The 18639-nt window shown below is 46.3% G+C and overlaps 1 protein-coding gene across 2 annotated transcripts in view; it reads right to left on the reverse strand.

The window, feature by feature from the left end:
- The window catches only part of vps26c (VPS26 endosomal protein sorting factor C), an 84191-nt gene that overhangs the window by 41224 nt on the left and 24328 nt on the right, over positions 1–18639 (reverse strand). For both annotated transcript variants that reach the window (XM_038801490.1, XM_038801488.1), the window contains 2 exons: positions 9666–9809; positions 6724–6873 (listed from right to left, as the gene is read on the reverse strand). In XM_038801490.1, the coding sequence (XP_038657418.1) occupies positions 6724–6873; positions 9666–9809 (294 nt within the window). The remainder of the gene's footprint in view (positions 1–6723; positions 6874–9665; positions 9810–18639) is intronic.

An 18639-nucleotide genomic window follows, 5' to 3' on the forward strand; every position in this document is an offset into this window, starting at 1 on the left:
TATGCAGTTAGGGTCGGGCAAGACAACACCCACTTTAACCATATATGTGATAACTGGGATGCTAAGAAAATTGATCGACTCCATGTAATGAATTGTGACGTGAATATAGTTGATTGATTGCATGTAAATGAGAATGCAACTAATTCCACCCCTTGAATCTGCATATTAACCCAATGCAAACCTTAGCTCAAGTGAGAAAGATGCTGCCAAGCTGCGGAGCTTCCAGATCTTTCTCCCAGAGCTCTGATATAATAAACTACTTCCTTACCATTCAAAAAGGCCTGCATGTGAATATTTTCACCTCTAACAATAGTTTAATTAAAGAAAGTCAGCATGGCTTTTGTGAGGGGCAGGTCATGCCTCACAAGCCTCATTGAATTCTTTGAGGATGTGACGAGACACATTGATGAAGGTCGGGCAGTGGATGTGGTGTGTATGGATTTCAGCAAGGCATTTGATAAGGTTCCCCATGGTACGCTCATTCAGAAAGTTAGGGGGCATGGGATACAGGGGCTGTCTGGATACAGAATTGGCTGGACGAAAGAAAACAGCGAGGTGTAGTGGATAGAAAGTATTCCGCCTAGAGATCAGTGACCAGTGGTGTCCCACAGGGATCTGTTCTGGGACCTCTGCTCTTTGTGGTGTTTATAAATGACTTGGATGAGGAAGTAGAAGGGTGGGTTAGTAAGTTTACCGATAACACAAAGGTTGGTGGAGTTGTAGATAGTGTCGAGGGTTATTGTAGGTTACGACAGGACATTGACAGAATGCAGAACTGGGCAGATGGAGTTCAACCTTGTATGTGAAGTGATTCATTTTGGAAGGTCGAACTTGAATGCTGAATGCAGGGTTAAAGGCAGGATTCTTAGAAGTGTGGAGGAACAGAGGGATCTTGGGGTCCACGTACATAGATCCCTCAAAGTTGCGACCCAGGTTCATAGGGTTGTTAAGAAGGCATATGGTGTGTTGGTCTTCATTAATAGCGGGAGAGAGTTTAAGAGCAGCGAGATTTTTCTGTAGCTTTATAAAACCCTGGTTAGACCACACTTGGAATATTGTGTCCAGTTCTGGTCGCCTCATTATAGGAAGGATGTGGATGCTTTGGAGAGGGTGCAGAGGAGATTTACCATGATGCTGCCTGGACTGGAGGGCATGTCTCATGAAGAAAGGTTGAGGGAGCTAGGCCTTTGCTCACTGGAGCGAAGAAGGCAGAGTAGGTGACTTGATAGAGGTGTACAAGGTGATGAGAGGCATGGATAGAGTGGATAGCCAGAGACTTTTCCCCAGGGTGGAAATGGCTGTCACGAGGGGACATAATTTTAAGGCAATTGGAGGAAGGTATAGATGAGATGTCAGAGGTACGTTCTTTACACAGAGTGGTTGGTACGTGGAATGCACTGCCAGCGGAGGTGGTCGAGTCAGAGTCATTAGGGACATTTAAGCGACTCTTGGACAGGCACGTGGACAAAAGTAAATTGAAGGGATGTAGGTTAGGTTGATCTTAGATTAAGATAAATGGTCAGCACATGCCCCCTTTGTGGGCCGAAGGGCCTGTACTGTGCTGTTCTATGTTCCTACGTAGACACAGCAAGTACAGTCCAGACAGATCATTCCACACATGAAAAAAACATAGGCCATACATAAATACGCAATGTTAATACACAGGCGAAGCAGACAGGAGTGCAGATGTGTGAAGAGGTCAGATCAGTCCATAAGAGTGTTATTCGGGAGTCTGGTAACCGCAGGGAAGAAACTGTTTTTTAATCTGTCAGACTGCGTTCAGACTTTTGTATCTTCTACCTGATGGAAGAAATTGGAAGAGAGAATAACCCGGGTGGGAGGGGTCTTTGATAATGCTGTTCACTTTCCCAAGGCAGCGGGAGGTGTAGACAGAGTCAATGGATGGGAGGCGGGTTTGCGTTATAGACTGGGCGTTCACGACTCTCTTTAGTTTCTTACGGTCTTGAGCTGAGTAGTTGCCATACCAGGCTGTGATGCAGCCAGACAGGATGCTTTCTAGGGTGCATCTGTAAACATTGGTAAGAGTCAATGGGGACATAGAACAGTACAGCACAGAACAGGCCCTTCGGCCCTCGATGTTATGAAAACAAGATGGAGATAATGAGGCGGGTGTTAGGTAAGATCCCGGACTTAGAGTCGCATAATTTGATCATGGTCTTTAACATGGTCATTGATCCAGAACTGGATCAGTCATTAGCGAAGCAGGGAGGAGGCCGGCTGTGGCAAAGGAATTGAAGGGCTTTATGGCCCAAATGGGGGTGGCGAATTTCCTTAGTTTCCTGAGAAAGTATAGGCGCTGTTGTGCTTTCTTGGTCATAACGTCGACGTGAGTGGACCAGGACAAATTGTTGGTGACGTGCACACCTAGGAATTTGAAGCTGTCAATCATCTCCACCTCGGCACCACTTTTGCAGACAGGGGTGTGTATGATACTCTGCTTCCTGAAGAAGTTAATGACCAGCTCTTTAGTTTTGCCGACATTGAGGGAGAGATTGTTGTCGTTACACCACTCCACTAGGTTCTCTATCTCCCTCCTGTATTCTAACTCATCGTTGTTCAAGATCCGACCCACTACAGTCATGTCATCAGCAAGATCCGACCCGCTCTGAGCAGATCCTATTTGGAGGATTGTGAAGAGTTTTGGGTCCTGTATCCCTGTAGTTCAAATTTTTCCTTCCAGTGGAAACAATCTCTTCAATCTAGGCCTTGCAGTATCCTGTAAGTTTCAGGATACATTTGCAAGTCCTACATTTTGGATCTTTGAAATGAGCTTGGCTAGGATTATGATGTTGAAGGCAGTGCTGTAGTCAATAAATAGGAGTCTGATGTAGGAGTCTTTGTTGTCGATATGCTCCAGGGATGGGTGTAGAGCCAGGAACATGGCGTCTGCTGTGGACCAGTTGTGGCAGTATGCAAATTGCAGTGGATCTAAGCCATTCTGAGAGTATGGAGTTGACGTGTCTCATGACCAAACGCTTGAAGGACTTCATCAGGATCGATTCAAGGCCACCGGACGGGAGCCAGCACGTTGCCTGGTGCTTCCTTGGCACCGATATGATGGTGGTCTTCTTAAAACAGGTGGAACCTCGGAATGGATCAGGGGATGGTTGAAGATGTCCGTGAACACATCTGCCAATTGGTCCGCGCAGGATGTGAGTGCACGACCAGGACCCCGTTAGGACCCATTGCTTTCCAAGGGTTCACTTTCAACAATGCTGATCTGACTTCGGAAGCTGTGACGGTAGGCATGGGTGGGCCCAAGGCTGCTGGGTAGTTGACAATAGTTTGATGGTTTCCTGCTCGAACAGAGCATAGAATGCATTGAGTTCATCAGGGAGGGTTGCGCTGCTGCCAGAGATTCTACTCGGCTTTGCTTTGTAGCCGGTTATGTCGTTTAAGCCCGAACACAACCGAAAAGAGTTCTTGATCTTAATCTGTGACTCTAGCTTTGTTTGTTATCGTCTCTTGTCTTCCCTGATGACTTTGGGGAGGTCATACCTGGATTTATTGTAGAGGTCAGGGTCACCCGTCTTGAACGCCTCAGACCTGGCCTTCAGTACAGTGTGAATCTAAGCCTCCCAATTTTTATTTTTTTAATAAACTTTTATTTTATAAATTTAGAGTACATTTTTTTTTCCAATTAAGGGGCAATTAAGCATGGCCAATCCACCTAGCCTGCACATCTTTGGGTTGTGGGGGCGAAACCCATGCAAATACGGGGAGAATGTACAAACTCCACACGGATAATGACCCAGAGCCAGGATCGAACCAGGGACCTCGGCGCCGTGAGGCAACAGTGCTAACCACTGCGCCACCGTCCTGCCCAGCCTCCCAAATTTGATGTATTATTATTGGATGACAAATGAAGAGAAGATTCACAGATGGAGTAGGGATGTGGGGGCAGGATGGATGTAGGCTCTTGGAGGGAGTCGGGGTTGCGGGCGCTGGCAATGGCACTGCTCCCGATGGCCCCAAGGAAGTATTTTGTGAGTCCAGAGGTAGTGGCCATGCTGAAGATCTGAAGCAGTTTGGGCACCAATTTAGGTTCGGAACTGGATCAGGGAGAATGCTGATTAAGGGGAAATCATGGATTCAAAATGGGGTGGATGGATGGAAAGTTCCAGGGATGGGAGGACAGGGGAATCAAGGAAACGAAGGATCTGTTTCCGGGAGGGCGATTTGAAAGTCTGGAGGAGCTGGGCAAGAAGTTGGGGTTGGCGCGGGGCGAAAGTTTCAGGTATAGGCAGGTGCAGGGTTTTGTGAAGAAGGTCTTCCCGAACTTTCCCGACAGCGCCTGCCTCCACTTTGCTGCAGGTGGTGGAGGCGATCAGGTGATTTACAGGAGGATTTTGGAGTAGGATTGGGTGTCCATGAAGAGGTATAAAGCAAAGTGGGAGAAAAGAGTTGGAGGTGGCGCTGGAGGAGGGATTGTCGTGAGGTGCTGCGGAAGATAAATGCCTCGACTTTGTGTGGTTGATGCAGCTGAAGGTAGTGTGCAGAGCTCACCTTACAAAGTCTAGGATGAGCCTGCTGTTCGAAGGGGTGGAGAATGTCTGTGAGCAATGTGGGAGAGGCCCTATGAACTACATGCATATGGTTGGGCCAACCCAAAGCTGGAAAGGGTTTGGAGGACAATGTTCAGCGCCATTTCAGGGGTTGGACATGTGGATGTGGAGCCTGGTCCCCTAGAAGCCATATTTGGGCTGTCAGACCAATCAGAGCTGCAGCAGATACCTTTGCCTCATATTACTCACAGACAGGTCTTGTTGGACCGGCAGTCAACTTCTCCAGCCTGTGCCTCGGCGTGGCAGGGGGGCCTGTTGGGAGTTTTTGGCCCTACAAAAATTTTCTCTGGGGGGGGGGGGGGGGGGGGGGGGCGTTGACTGCTGCTGAGGGAGGGGGTGGAAGGGAGGCTTTGTGGGTTAGGGGGTTGTGGATTTGTTGTAAATTATAAAATGTTAAAAATGTGTGGAATAAAAATACTTTCAAAAAATAATCTGAGGAACAGCAACCAACAAACCCTTTCAACCACCAGAAATTACGCAAACACGTTTAGTACAGAGTTTTGAGAGTCATACCAGTAAAAAGTAGAGTCAGCAACCTCTTTCCTTTCAACATTTCAAATGGACTTAATTGTCTGTGACAAGTTTTGAGATGTCCAACGGTCATGAAGGGTATATTATAAATGTAAGTCTTGCTTTTTATTTACAAACTAAATAGCTGGAATAGAAGACCTCTTCTGGTTTTTGACCTTGTCTTCCTTAAAACTGTGTCGCGCTGTTGCATGATTACTTTGAACATCTTGGGCGGGATTCTCTAATCCCGCGGCAGTTTCCACGCCACTGTAAATGCCGTTGCGCTTTACGATGGCGTGAACGTGCCGACCAGACGACTAATTCTGGCCCTTAAAAGGGGCCAGCACGGCACTGGAGCGGTTCACGCCGCTCCAGCAGCTGATCCCAGCGAGAACTGGGCGCCGCGGGATCCGCGCATGCGCAGTGGCACCGGCGCCAAAGCGCACATGCGCAGTGGCGGCGCCAACGCGCGCAGGCGCAGTGCCGTCCTTCAACGTGCCGGCCCCGATGCAACATGGCGCAGGACTACATGGGCCGGCTCGGAAGAAACGAGGCCCCCAGCCATAGAGGCTGGCCCGCCGATCGGTGGGCCCGATCGCAGGCCAGGCCATATCGGTGCCCCCCACCCCAGGGGTTAGACCCCCTCTCCGCTCCGCCCCCCCCCGACCATTCCACGCCATGTTCCTGCTGGCTGAGAGCAGGTGTGGACGGCAACGGTGGGACTCGGCATTTTTACGACGACCATCCTGGACCGAGAATCAGCAGGTCAGCCGCACAGAGGCCCCCGACCGGCGTCAGGGCGGCACGATTCACAGCGGTCGCAGGGATTCTCCGGCCCGGCCCCGGGCTGAGAGAATCCCGCCCCTCGCATCGCTTTACTTTTTGGCTTATGACATTTTGTTTGGTGCATTTAATATTTTCTTTGACTTCTTTTGGAGGGGTACCTTCTCTCGGCATTTCAAGGATCTTAAAACTCCAGTTGTCTAAAGTGTGCCAGTTGTCAAATGCATGGACATAAGATTAATCGAAAGGAAGATTCAACAGGATATTGAAAGGATGGGAAACAGGATTGCCTGCCTTCCATCAAAAATACAATTACTCCAAAACAGTGCAGCTTCTGGTAGGTTAGCAAGGACATCGTACTATATAAGGGGGCTATATAGGGGCCTCACGGTAGCATGGTGGTTAGCATCAATGCTTCACAGCTCCAGGGTCCCAGGTTCGATTCCCGGCTGGGTCACTGTCTGTGTGGAGTCTGCACGTCCTCCCCGTGTGTGCGTGGGTTTCCTCCGACAGTCCAAAGATGTGCGGGTTAGGTGGATTGGCCACGCTAAATTGCCCGTAGTGTAAGGTTAATGGGGGGATTGTTGGGTATACGGGTTACGTGGGTTTAAGTGGGGTGATCATTGCTCGGCACAACATCGAGGGCCGAAGGGCCTGTTCTGTGCTGTACTGTTCTATGTTCTATGTTCTATAAAATCGGGGAGAAAATTCTCCCTCTTCTGTCATCCAACCCAATTCGGCCCCAATTAAACCAGTGCAAAAATGCTAACCTGGTAGTAAGAATTAAGACTATGTTGAACACGATCGTTTTTGTTCAATCTTGATACATATAGTTGTCACTTACCTGGATGTTTACGAAGACACCATGGTATGTCTCGTACATGACTTTACTGCCTTTTGCCTTCAGTGGGAATTCAAAAGGAATTTCCGTCCGGCCACTAGGTAGTTTCCCTGCCTTGGTTACCTCTATGCTACTGCTGATGAGCTGGATAGGCTGAAAAAAAAACAGCAAAGATCAGTGCTAAAACTCCAAGGCGAGTTAAGCCACAAAGATTAAAATGTTTTTGGGGAGTAGTTTTGAAATGCGAAAATTCACTGTATGACAATTCTGTGTTCGACATTATCAAAGGCCAAACACAGAAGTAAAGATCGCTTCCCTCAGCTCCAACAACAGGTAGAACTTTTTCCATTATAGGTGACACATAAATTGGAAATGTTATTGATCTGTTAGGTACCCAAGCTCAGAAAAGCACACACAACTGTTCAGTAGGTCTTCTTTGTGAATTTATACTCTTGTTTTCATACAAGGTAGTAGACAGGTGGTACAGATGCCTCTGTCCCTTTTCCCCAAAGGCGACACCGATTTGGTTTCAACTGGGTTCAGTGATTAAGATACAAGAACAGAAGGCCATTTAGCCTGACCTGGGGCCCCAATTTCATACATCCACATGTTGTTGAATAGTTTTAGTTGAGAAACATCTATAAATCTCAGGACTGACATTAACAATTGGTCTAGCATCAAATGCCATTTGTGGAAGAGTGTCACTTTAACCACCCTGAAAGAACCATTTCCTAATCCCACTTCCTTGTGGCAACCAATCAACAATCCAGAGACTACAACCCAGAGATTGAGCATTCAAATCCCATCACAAGTTTATTATGAGACTGAATTCATTCAATCGAGTAATTTGTGGGCACCGAAAACTGCTGAACAGTAGTTAAAAACCCAACTAATTTGCCACTGTTGTTCAGGGAAGGAAACCTGTCAGCCCACATTTACATCCAGTCCACATTATGCACTTGATTCAGCATGTCCTCTGGACAGAGCATGCTAATTGCATACACATTTCGATTTGAAGGGTCTATACTGCCTAAACATCGACTTTTCCTCTTTAAAGATAGTTATTTAAAACATTTTTTATTTCCACCTCAGGATATGGGTGCAATTAATTTCTTTTCCTCATAACACAAAATAGTTATCGGGAGCTTTTGCCATCTAGCGGCAGATCAGTGATGATGTTTCCCAGTGCTTCTTGAATTTTAGGCAGCCTGGATGCTTTTGGGAAGTTTTACTGGGTCATTTTATCATCCAAATTACTAAATAATAATACTTGTCACATGTAGTCATGAAGTTACTGTGAAATGCCCCTAGTCGCCACATTCCGGCGCTTGGGCGGCACGGTAGCACCATCTCTTCACAGCTCCAGGCTACCAGGTTCAATTCCCGGTTTGGGACACTGTCTGCGCGGAGTCTGAACGTTCTCCCCGTGTCTGCGTGGGTTTCTTCCGGGAGCTCCGGTTTCCTCCCACAGTCCAAAGACGTGCTGGTTAGGTGGATTGGCCATGCTAAATTGCCCTTAGTGTCCAAAGGGGTTGGGTGGGGCTGCTGAGTTATGGGTGTGAAATGAAAATGAAAATCGCTTATTGGTCACGAGTAGGCTTCAATGAAGTTACTGTGAAAAGCCCCTAGTCGCCACATTCCAGCGCCTGTCCGGGAAGGCTGGTATGGGGCGGAGGTGTGGGCCTAAGTGGGGTGCTCTTTCCAAGGGCCGGTGCAGACTAGTTGGGCTGAATGGCCTTCTTCTGCACTGTAAATTCTATGTCTATGTTTGGGTACACAGAGGGAGAATTCAGAATGTCCAAATTACCAACAGCACGTCTTTCGGGTCTTGTGGGAGGAAACCGGAGCACCCGGAGGAAACCCATGCAGACACAGGGAGAATGTGCAGACTCCGCACAGACAGTGACCCAAGCCGGGACCCAAACCTTGGACCCTGGCGCTGTGAAGCAACAGTGCTAACCACTGGGCACAAAGGGTTACACTTCCAATATTTTTATGAAGTTCCAGTCTAATATTGGCTTATGTGCAAGCCTGACAGCAAGATAGACTGGCTCCTAGTTACATTAGACGACACAATATGCTTAATCACGTGGTTTAAATTGGCTGTTCTGCACTGCCACTTTCCAATGCCACATCTGCAAGGCTGTCTGGTCAACTAATCAAAAGTCAGCTGCTATCTGCAACACGCTTCAAGCAGATAATGTCCATCACTCCAGAAGCATTTTCACAGTAAAGGATTTCAGCTGACAGCTGAAGTCTATCTCTCTCTCTGTCTGTCCACCGTCCTCTCATCTGAGGATGACTTAACCAGTCCAACTTTAGGAACCACGCATTGAGAGAGCCAACAGACTGGAGAAAAGAAGAGCCCATGAACATGTGTTGGCTGTCTGTTCTCGAAAAGGGAACATTTGAAGCTGATCCCCCAAGTTTAGTCATTAGCATATCAACATCTAACCAGAAGGATATCAAAGAAGAAAAGTAATGTACAGAGCATCTGTGAGACAGGTCATCTCCCAGCTAAGTGCTTTTGATAGTAGGTCAGCTATTCCTACAACAGGGAAACAAGTCTGTTATAACCTGCCTGCTTACCATTGGCTGGGGACTAATGACAATCCCACAATCCTGTGGGAGTATGAGCTTACCCAATTGGGGGGGGGGGGGGGGGGGGGGGGGGGGGGGGGGGGTAGAGAAATCATTAGCAGACGCCCTGCATAAATAAAGCTGGCCAGTTTGGAACTAGCAGAGAGAGAGGAGTTAGCTGCAGGGGAAGTTGCTGCTGTTGTATATATATGTTATTGTAAATAAATGTTATTTCTTTGTATCATGAAGACTCATGCTGGATTCTTTGTGGCCCTCACAAAACAGTTCATACAAAATATTACAGTCCATCCCCACAATTAGATCATTTAATGAGAAAGGGAAAAAGTTGGGACAATCTCACATACCTTGACAGAATTGTAAAAAGCTTCAAATACACCAACACTCTTTGCACTGAGTTGCAGGCTAACAACCCCATCCATGGCCAAGGTGATTCCCTGGTGCTGAATGGCTTCTTTACTGGATAGAATTACCACTCCGGACAGAGTTTCCTGTAACAGAAGCCACAATACAAATCAAAAAAAGCATTGCTGTTGCATATTCAAATCCACAACACAGGTCCCACCTATTCCCGAGTGCTTTTTTTTTGAACACTTCATTAATTTCTACTGAATCAGTCAATATTTCTGAACCTTACTTTTTTTGCATGCTGTTGAAAATTTCCCTTGCATCTGCAGACGTACCATGGTCAATATAGATGTTTATCAAGTATTTATTTTGTTCTGTTTCATTAGTTCAACATTGTTAATTATATAGCAATTGGAGGTTAATTACATTCAGGTGGTGGAAATTAATTGGGGACTTACCTGTAAGAGGACCAGACTGAGAGTGCAGTTGATGGTTGAAGGTGCACAGCATGCAACACGTATGCATCACTTACCATCTTTTACTCACAGAAAGATAAGACAACATGATGCTAGTGGTTAGCACAGCTGTCTCAAGAGCGCCAGGGACTAGGGTTCGATTCCAGTCTTGGACGACTGTGTGAAGTTTGCACATTCTCCCCATGTCTGCGTGGGTTTCCTCCAGGTGCTCGGGTTTCCTCCCACAACCCAAAGATGTGCGGGTTAGGTGGATTGACCTTGATCAATGCACTGGGTTACAGGGATAGGGCAGAGGAGTGGGCCTGGGCAGAGTGCTCTTTTGAAGGGTCAATGCAGACTGGATGGGCTGAATGTCTTCCTTCTGAGATTCTATGGATTCTAAGGCTCCAGTGTACTATCCTTCATCACTTGGATATACTGCGTAAAAACTGCGTAATGTGGCATTAGACCATAGGAACAGTCCAGTCAGTACCTCAAACTTGGTCGGTCATTCAATTATTTTTGGTTTGTTTGTATCCTAACTCCATCCACCAATTTTGGTTCCACATCCCCTAACATCCTTTCCGAACAAAAGTCAATCAGTCTCAGTTTTGATATTTTCAATTGGTCCTCCAGCCTGAGGTACAAAGTTTCAGATTTTCACTACTTATATGAAAAATTGTTTCCTGAAATTATCCCATAATATCATATTTCTTACTTTAAGGTTATGCCCCTTTGTTTTGGACTTTGCTTTGTACTAAGTTAGCTGCTTTCGATCCAAGAGGCAGGTGGGTGCTTCACTTGACTTCAGTCACCAGATGACCAGAAATGGATACAACTACAGAGCAACGGTATCAGGGATCTTGAGACCAAGTTTGGTCTGGTGGGCAAGTGGAAGAAAGTATAATGACATAAATAGCTGGTCTCCATCTTAGTAACAAAGAAATCCATGAGCGTCTCACATTTAACTTTGGAGGTGTGGAGGAGTCTGTGCCTGAAAGTGCAAAACCTACAGTTAGATTCATGTAAGGCAAAGGTGTTTGTATGTGTGGGGGTTGGTTTCAATTCAAACTATATTTCCATTGTGCTTCAGCGAATGTACATCTCTTAGCTCTGCCAGGAGGAAAACTGGAAAAGACAAGGGAGCTACAAAGAGGCAGACTTCTCAAAGAAGCAGATGCAGACCAGATAACCAGGGAATTGAGACAGAAAGAATATCTGAAGTTAAGAGAACAGAGACTAAGGTACTGTTCAGAGGAGAGTTCAAAAGGAGAAGCAGATGTTGTTGGGAGTGAAAAATACAGCTGCAGTAACCAGAGCGAAGTGGGAAACACTTCAGAGGTAAATCAAAAGTATGATGCCATGATAATGGAGTCTGGGAATTGGCAGTTAAAGCAATAAATGAACAGTTTGTGCAGCAGTGAGGACAAATACATCCGAAAGGGCAAATACATCCGAAAGGGGGAGTTGAAAATCCTGGATACTGGATTCATTGTTAAAAGTGGAGTAGAATCATTGTTTAAGTCATTTGGAAAACCTGGACTGGATTTTGGCTTGCAAGCCACTGATAGAAAGCATTGTTGTGAAAAAAGATGTTAGTGTGTTTTCAGGAGTGGAGTTTAGAAACTCATGTGGCAATCATTTGGGAGAATTTTGAGGAAAAGTCCACATCACTTGGGTTCAGAGTGAAAAAGGTATTTGACCACAGCCATATTGTGTTTGTATTACTGTATTACTGAGACTGGTGTGGCTTAAGACATTTTGTAACCCATGTTCACTTTAAAATATCTGAAGCTCAGGCGGGAGTAAAGGAATATTGTATCATATTCCAACTTTTGTGTACTAAATATGTTTTTCTTGTTAAAACTAAGTGGTTCCTCCACATTTCTTAAAAAAAGCAAAACTTACAGTCTTGTGACCCAAGGTTCCATTTTGGATCTTCCCAGTTATATCAACTGGATCATAACAATATGATTCATGTAAATTAAACACTGCACTTCCATTACAGTAGCAGCTACACTTCAAAAGTACTTAACTAGTTACAAAGTGCTTTGGGACATCTTGAGGTTATGAAGGTGGTAGGTAAATGCAATTCTCTGTTACTAAATAAGCTTGGGTAGATCAGGCTGATTTTTTAAATTCAGTCAACAAGCTCAAAAACAAAATGCAATACAGAAGTTTTGATTTGAGAGAGAAAAAAAAATTCCGGAATAAATCACGACAATGTGAATGGGTAAGACATCTCAGACTGGGGAAAACAAGCTGCACAGCCCAGGAAGCCCCTAAATTCCCAATGTCAGCTGCTCTCACCTAAACCAGGACTTGTTTTGGAAGGGAGGAGGGTGGAACAAATTAAGCCAGTTCCTAGTAAACGAGGAATTTATATATAGAGAGCACTGTCCAAACCAAAATAATGGTTAAATGTCTCTCCCCAAGAGCCTGTGAAATGGCTTTAGACTGTTCCCACAACACCACCAACTTGCAGTTTATACAGTTCCTTGAACATAATAAAACATCGGTGTTTCATAGGAGTGTAATCTGTACAAAAATTGACACTAGACATTTTGTACAATGTAACCTCAAATTTGGCAGAAATTAGTATTCAGAAAAATGACAACTCATGGCGGGGGAGATGGCAGTGATGCTTAGTGTGGAAGGGTACAGAGTTGGAAGTTTGGTCTATCTACAGTACAGAGTAAGATTCCCCCTCAGACAGAAAAATCACTCACATGTTTGTGAACTTCGCTTCATCAGGTCACCACCCATATCTTATGCTTGCTTTTGTTCATAACTCTGCTAAAAGAACATTGCCTCCAAGTAGCTCGACAGCAGGGACACCCACATTAAAGACTCAGTGCACAGAATCCCAATAACACGACTGCGTTTCGTACGTGGGATTCAGGTCAAATCAGACTCCTCCAAACAAATTCAGAAAAACCCTTCCCCAAGAGCCATATATTAGACAATTTATATATACCCCCATTTTTGATTAAAATCTGCATGATCAAAATTCTTGCCCTACAAACAGTAAACACCCAACAACTACCATGCTCTTCATCTCCATTCCACATTGTCACTCTGCAATCTATGCTTTTACTGCTGGCTAGTTTGACATTACCTGAATTTGAAACATTACCTGTTTCCGGGTTACTAAGTCTCAAGAGTTTTTGGGACAAGTGCTCCAGATTTCAATATACTTTAGAACATAGAACATAGAACATAGAACGATACAGCGCAGTACAGGCCCTTCGGCCCTCGATGTTGCACCGACAAGGAAAAAAAAAAACTAAAGGCCATCTAACCTACACTATGCCCTTATCATCCATATGCTTATCCAATAAATTTTTAAATGCCCTCAATGTTGGCGAGTTCACTACTGTTGCAGGTAGGGCATTCCACGGCCTCACCACTCTTTGCGTAAAAAACCCACCTCTGACCTCTGTCCTATATCTATTACCCCTCAATTTAAGGCTATGTCCCCTCGTGCTAGCCACCTCCATCCGCGGGAGAAGGCTCTCGCTGTCCACCCTATCTAACCCTCTGATCATTTTGTATGCCTCTATTAAGTCACCTCTTAACCTTCTTCTCTCTAACGAAAACAACCTCAAGTCCATCAGCCTTTCCTCATAAGATTTCCCTCCATACCAGGCAACATCCTGGTAAATCTCCTCTGCACCCGTTCCAAAGCTTCCACGTCCTTCCTATAATGAGGCGACCAGAACTGTACGCAATACTCCAAATGCGGCCGTACCAGAGTTTGGTACAGCTGCATCATGACCTCATGGCTCCGGAACTCAATCCCTCTACCAATAAAGGCCAACACACCATAGGCCTTCTTCACAACCCTATCAACCTGGGTGGCAACTTTCAGGGATCTATGTACATGGACACCGAGATCCCTCTGCTCATCCACACTACCAAGAATTTTACCATTAGCCAAATATTCCGCATTCCTGTTATTCTTTCCAAAGTGAATCACCTCACACTTCTCCACATTAAACTCCATTTGCCACCTCTCAGCCCAGCTCTGCAGCTTATCTATGTCCCTCTGTAACCTGCAACATCCTTCCGCACTGTCTACAACTCCACCGACTTTAGTGTCGTCTGCAAATTTACTCACCCATCCTTCTGCGCCCTCCTCTAGGTCATTTATAAAAATGACAAACAGCAACGGCCCCAGAACAGATCCTTGTGGTACGCCACTCGTAACTGAACTCCATTCTGAACATTTCCCATCAACTACCACTCTCTGTCTTCTTTCAACTAGCCAATTTCTGATCCACATCTCTAAATCACCCTCAATCCCCAGCCTCCGTATTTTCTGCAATAGCCGACCGTGGGGAACCTTATCAAACGCTTTACTGAAATCCATATACACCACATCAACTACTCTACCCTCGTCTACCTGTTCAGTCACCTTCTCAAAGAACTCGATAAGGTTTGTGAGGCATGACCTACCCTTCACAAAACCATGCTGACTATCCCTAATCATATTATTCCTATCTAGATGATTATAAATCGTATCTTTTATAATCCTCTCCAAGACTTTACCCACCACAGACGTTAGGCTCACCGGCCTATAGTTACCGGGGTTATCTCTACTCCCCTTCTTGAACAAAGGGACCACATTTGCTATCCTCCAGTCCTCTGGCACTATTCCTGTAGCCAATGATGACCTAAAAATCAAAGCCAAAGGCTCAGCAATCTCTTCCCTGGCTTCCCAGAGAATCCTAGGATAAATCCCATCCGGCCCCGGGGACTTATCTATTTTCACCTTGTCCAGAATTGCCAACACTTCTTCCCTACGCACCTCAATGCCATCTATTCTAATAGCCTGGGTCTCAGCATTCTCCTCCACAATATTATCTTTTTCTTGAGTGAATACTGACGAAAAGTATTCATTTAGTATCTCGCTTATCTCCTCAGCCTCCACACACAACTTCCCACCACTGTCCTTGACTGGCCCTACTCTTACCCTAGTCATTCTTTTATTCCTGACATACCTATAGAAAGCTTTTGGGTTTTCCTTGATCCTACCTGCCAAAGACTTCTCATGTCCCCTCCTTGCTCGTCTCAGCTCTCTCTTTAGATCCTTCCTCGCTTCCTTGTAACTATCAAGCGCCCCAACTGAAACTTCACGCCTCATCTTCACATAGGCCTCCTTCTTCCTCTTAACAAGAGATTCCACTTCTTTGGTAAACCACGGTTCCCTCGCTCGACCCCTTCCTCCCTGCCTGACTGGTACGTACTTATCAAGAACATGCAATAGCTGTTCCTTGAACAAGCTCCACATATCCAGTGTACCCAACCCTTGCAGCCTACTTCTCCAACCAACACATCCTAAGTCATGTCTAATGGCATCATAATTGCCCTTCCCCCAGCTATAACTCTTGCTCTGCGGGGTATACTTATCCCTTTCCATCACTAACGTAAAGGTCACCGAATTGTGGTCACTGTCTCCAAAGTGTTCACCTACCTCCAGATCTAACACCTGGCCTGGTTCATTACCCAAAACCAAATCCAAAGTGGCCTCACCTCTTGTTGGCCTGTCAACATATTGTGTCAGAAAACCCTCCTGCACACATTGTACAAAGAACGACCCATCCAATGTACTCGAACTATATCTTTTCCAGTCAATATTTGGAAAGTTAAAGTCTCCCATAACAACTACCCTGTTACTTTCGCTCTTTTCCAGAATCATCTTCGCCATCCTTTCCTCTACATCTCTAGAACTATTAGGTGGCCTATAGAAAACTCCCAACAGGGTGACCTCTCCTTTCCTGTTTCTAACCTCAGCCCATACTACCTCGGAAGAAGAGTCCCCATCTTGCATCCTTTCTACCACCGTAATACTGTCCTTGACTAGCAGCGCCACACCTCCCCCTCTTTTGCCCCCTTCTCTGACCTTACTAAAGCACCTAAACCCCGGAACCTGCAACAACCATTCCTGTCCCTGCTCTATCCATGTCTCTGAAATGGCCACAACATCGAAGTCCCAGGTACCTACCCATGCTGCCAGTTCCCCTACCTTATTTCGTATACTCCTGGCATTGAAATAGACACACTTCAAACCACAGACCTGAACACTGCCGCCCTCCTGCGAAGTCAAAACTGTACTCCTGACCTCTCTACTCTCAATCTCTCGCACCCCAAAACTACAATCCAGGTTCCCATGCCCCTGCTGAATTAGTTTAAACCCCCCCAAAGAGTACTAACAAATCTCCCCCCCAGGATATTGGTGCCCCTCAGGTTCAGATGTAGACCATCCTGTCTATAGAGGTCCCACCTTCCCCAGAAAGAGCCCCAGTTATCCAGAAATCTGAATCCCTCCCGCCTGCACCATCCCTGTAGCCACGTGTTTAATTGCTCTCTCTCCCTATTCCTCGTCTCACTATCACGTGGCACGGGCAACAACCCAGAGATAACAACTCTGTTTGTTCTCGCTCTGAGCTTCCATCCTAGCTCCCTAAAGGCCTGCCTGACATCCTTGTCCCCTTTCCTACCTATGTCGTTAGTGCCAATGTGGACTACGACTTGGGGCTGCTCCCCCTCCCCCTTAAGGACCCGGAAAACACGATCCGAGACATCACGTACCCTTGCACCTGGGAGGCAACATACCAAACGTGAGTCTCTCTCGCTCCCACAAAATCTCCTATCTGTGCCCCTGACTATTGAGTCCCCAATTACTAATGTTCTACTCCTTTCCCCCCTTCCCTTCTGAGCAACAGGGACAGACTCCGTGCCAGAGGCCCGTACCCCATGGCTTACCCCTGGTAAGTCGTCCCCCCCACAAGTATCCAAAACGGTATACTTGTTACTCAGGGGAACGACCGCAGGGGGTCCCTGCACTGACTGCTTCTTCCCAGTCCCTCTTACAGTTACCCATCTATCTCCAGTCTTTGGTGTAACTACTTCCCTGAAGCTCCTATCTATGACCCCCTCTGCCTCCCGAATGATCCGAAGTTCATCCAGCTCAAGCTCCAGGTCCCTAACACGGTTTTTGAGGAGCTGGAGTTGGGTGCACTTCCCACAGATGAAATCAGCAGGGACACTGACGGCGTCCCTCACCTCAAACATTCTGCAGGAGGAGCATTGTACTGCCTTCCCTGACATCCCCTCTAGATTAAAAAAAAACAAGAAAAAGAAAAAGGAAAGGAAGAGCTTACCTGATATTACCTCAAACCCTGATCCCGCTGAAAGGTAAGCAAATTTAAAGGCACTCACTCACCTTCACGACAGGCCCCTGCTCCCGCTTCCCAACCACCGTGGGGTGGGGGGGTTGGTTAGAGGAGGAGGTAGGGTGGGAAACACTCACAAAGTGTTTCGGGTTTAACTGTCACTTGCCAACAGCCCCTCCACAAACCACCTTCAACTTAGGCTGACCGCACTGCACGTATGCAAATTTCCCCAGAACAGCTGATCAGTAGCTCTGCTCTGCTGCCCTCTGCTGGTTGCTTGCCTTTACTCAAACTCCTTGGGTCTTCTTCGCAGGTTCACCTTCAACTTAGGCTGACCGCACTGCACGTATGCAAATTTCCCCAGAACAGCTGATCAGTAGCTCTGCTCTGCTGCCCTCTGCTGGTTGCTTGCCTTTACTCAAACTCCTTGGGTCTTCTTCGCAGGTTCACCTTCAACTTAGGCTGACCGCACTGCACGTATACAAATTTCCCCAGAACAGCTGATCAGTAGCTCTGTTCTGCTGCCCTCTGCTGGTTGCTTGCCTTTACTCAAACTCCTTGGGTCTTCTTCGCAGGTTCACCTTCAACTTAGGCTGACCGCACTGCACGTATGCAAATTTCCCCAGAACAGCTGATCAGTAGCTCTGCTCTGCTGCCCTCTTTGAAGAATTACTTTCTGACAGCATCCCCAGTACAGCCTAGCTCTATTTTTAAGCTTATGTCCTTTATTTCGTACTCCCACCAGAGGAAATAGTTTCTTGCAAAGTTCTGATGAAAGGACATCAATCTGAAACATTTACTCTGTTTCTCTCTCCACAGATGCTGCCTGATCTGTAGAATTTGATTAGAGCGTACCCATTTTAACCCCAGTATCATTTTGCTGTTGTCCCCAGTTGATGTGATGCGTCAGTTGTGTTAACGTGGTGGGTGGCCAGTCTGCTCGTCACCTCTTGCTTTTAGTTCTCACCATTGACTCGTGGCACAGCTATTGTGAAAAGAGAGTAATGTGCGTGAGCCTCGTCTGCCAGTGTGTTGCCTCTTCTTTAAAGACAAATACTGCCTCTTCACCAGGAAGCCCTACGTTGTGCCTCCCTCTGGCATTGTACGCAAACTTGGTAGCTTGCGGATTCTAAACTACAGAGAACTTGAAGGAGGCCTGCCTCCCAGACATGTGGCACATAGGACCACCGGCAAGTGGTTATGTCCACAAATCAGGCTATGGGTAAACACCCCACTGTTTTGTTGGTGTTGAGAGAAAAAGCTAAAGGAGTAAACCCTGACAGAAAATCCAGCTCCGTAGGTGGTAATCGGTCAGCTTCCCAGCAACCCCTGCTGCAAAA

The sequence above is a fragment of the Scyliorhinus canicula genome, chromosome 7 (genome assembly GCF_902713615.1).
Source record: "Scyliorhinus canicula chromosome 7, sScyCan1.1, whole genome shotgun sequence".
NCBI lineage: Eukaryota > Metazoa > Chordata > Chondrichthyes > Carcharhiniformes > Scyliorhinidae > Scyliorhinus > Scyliorhinus canicula.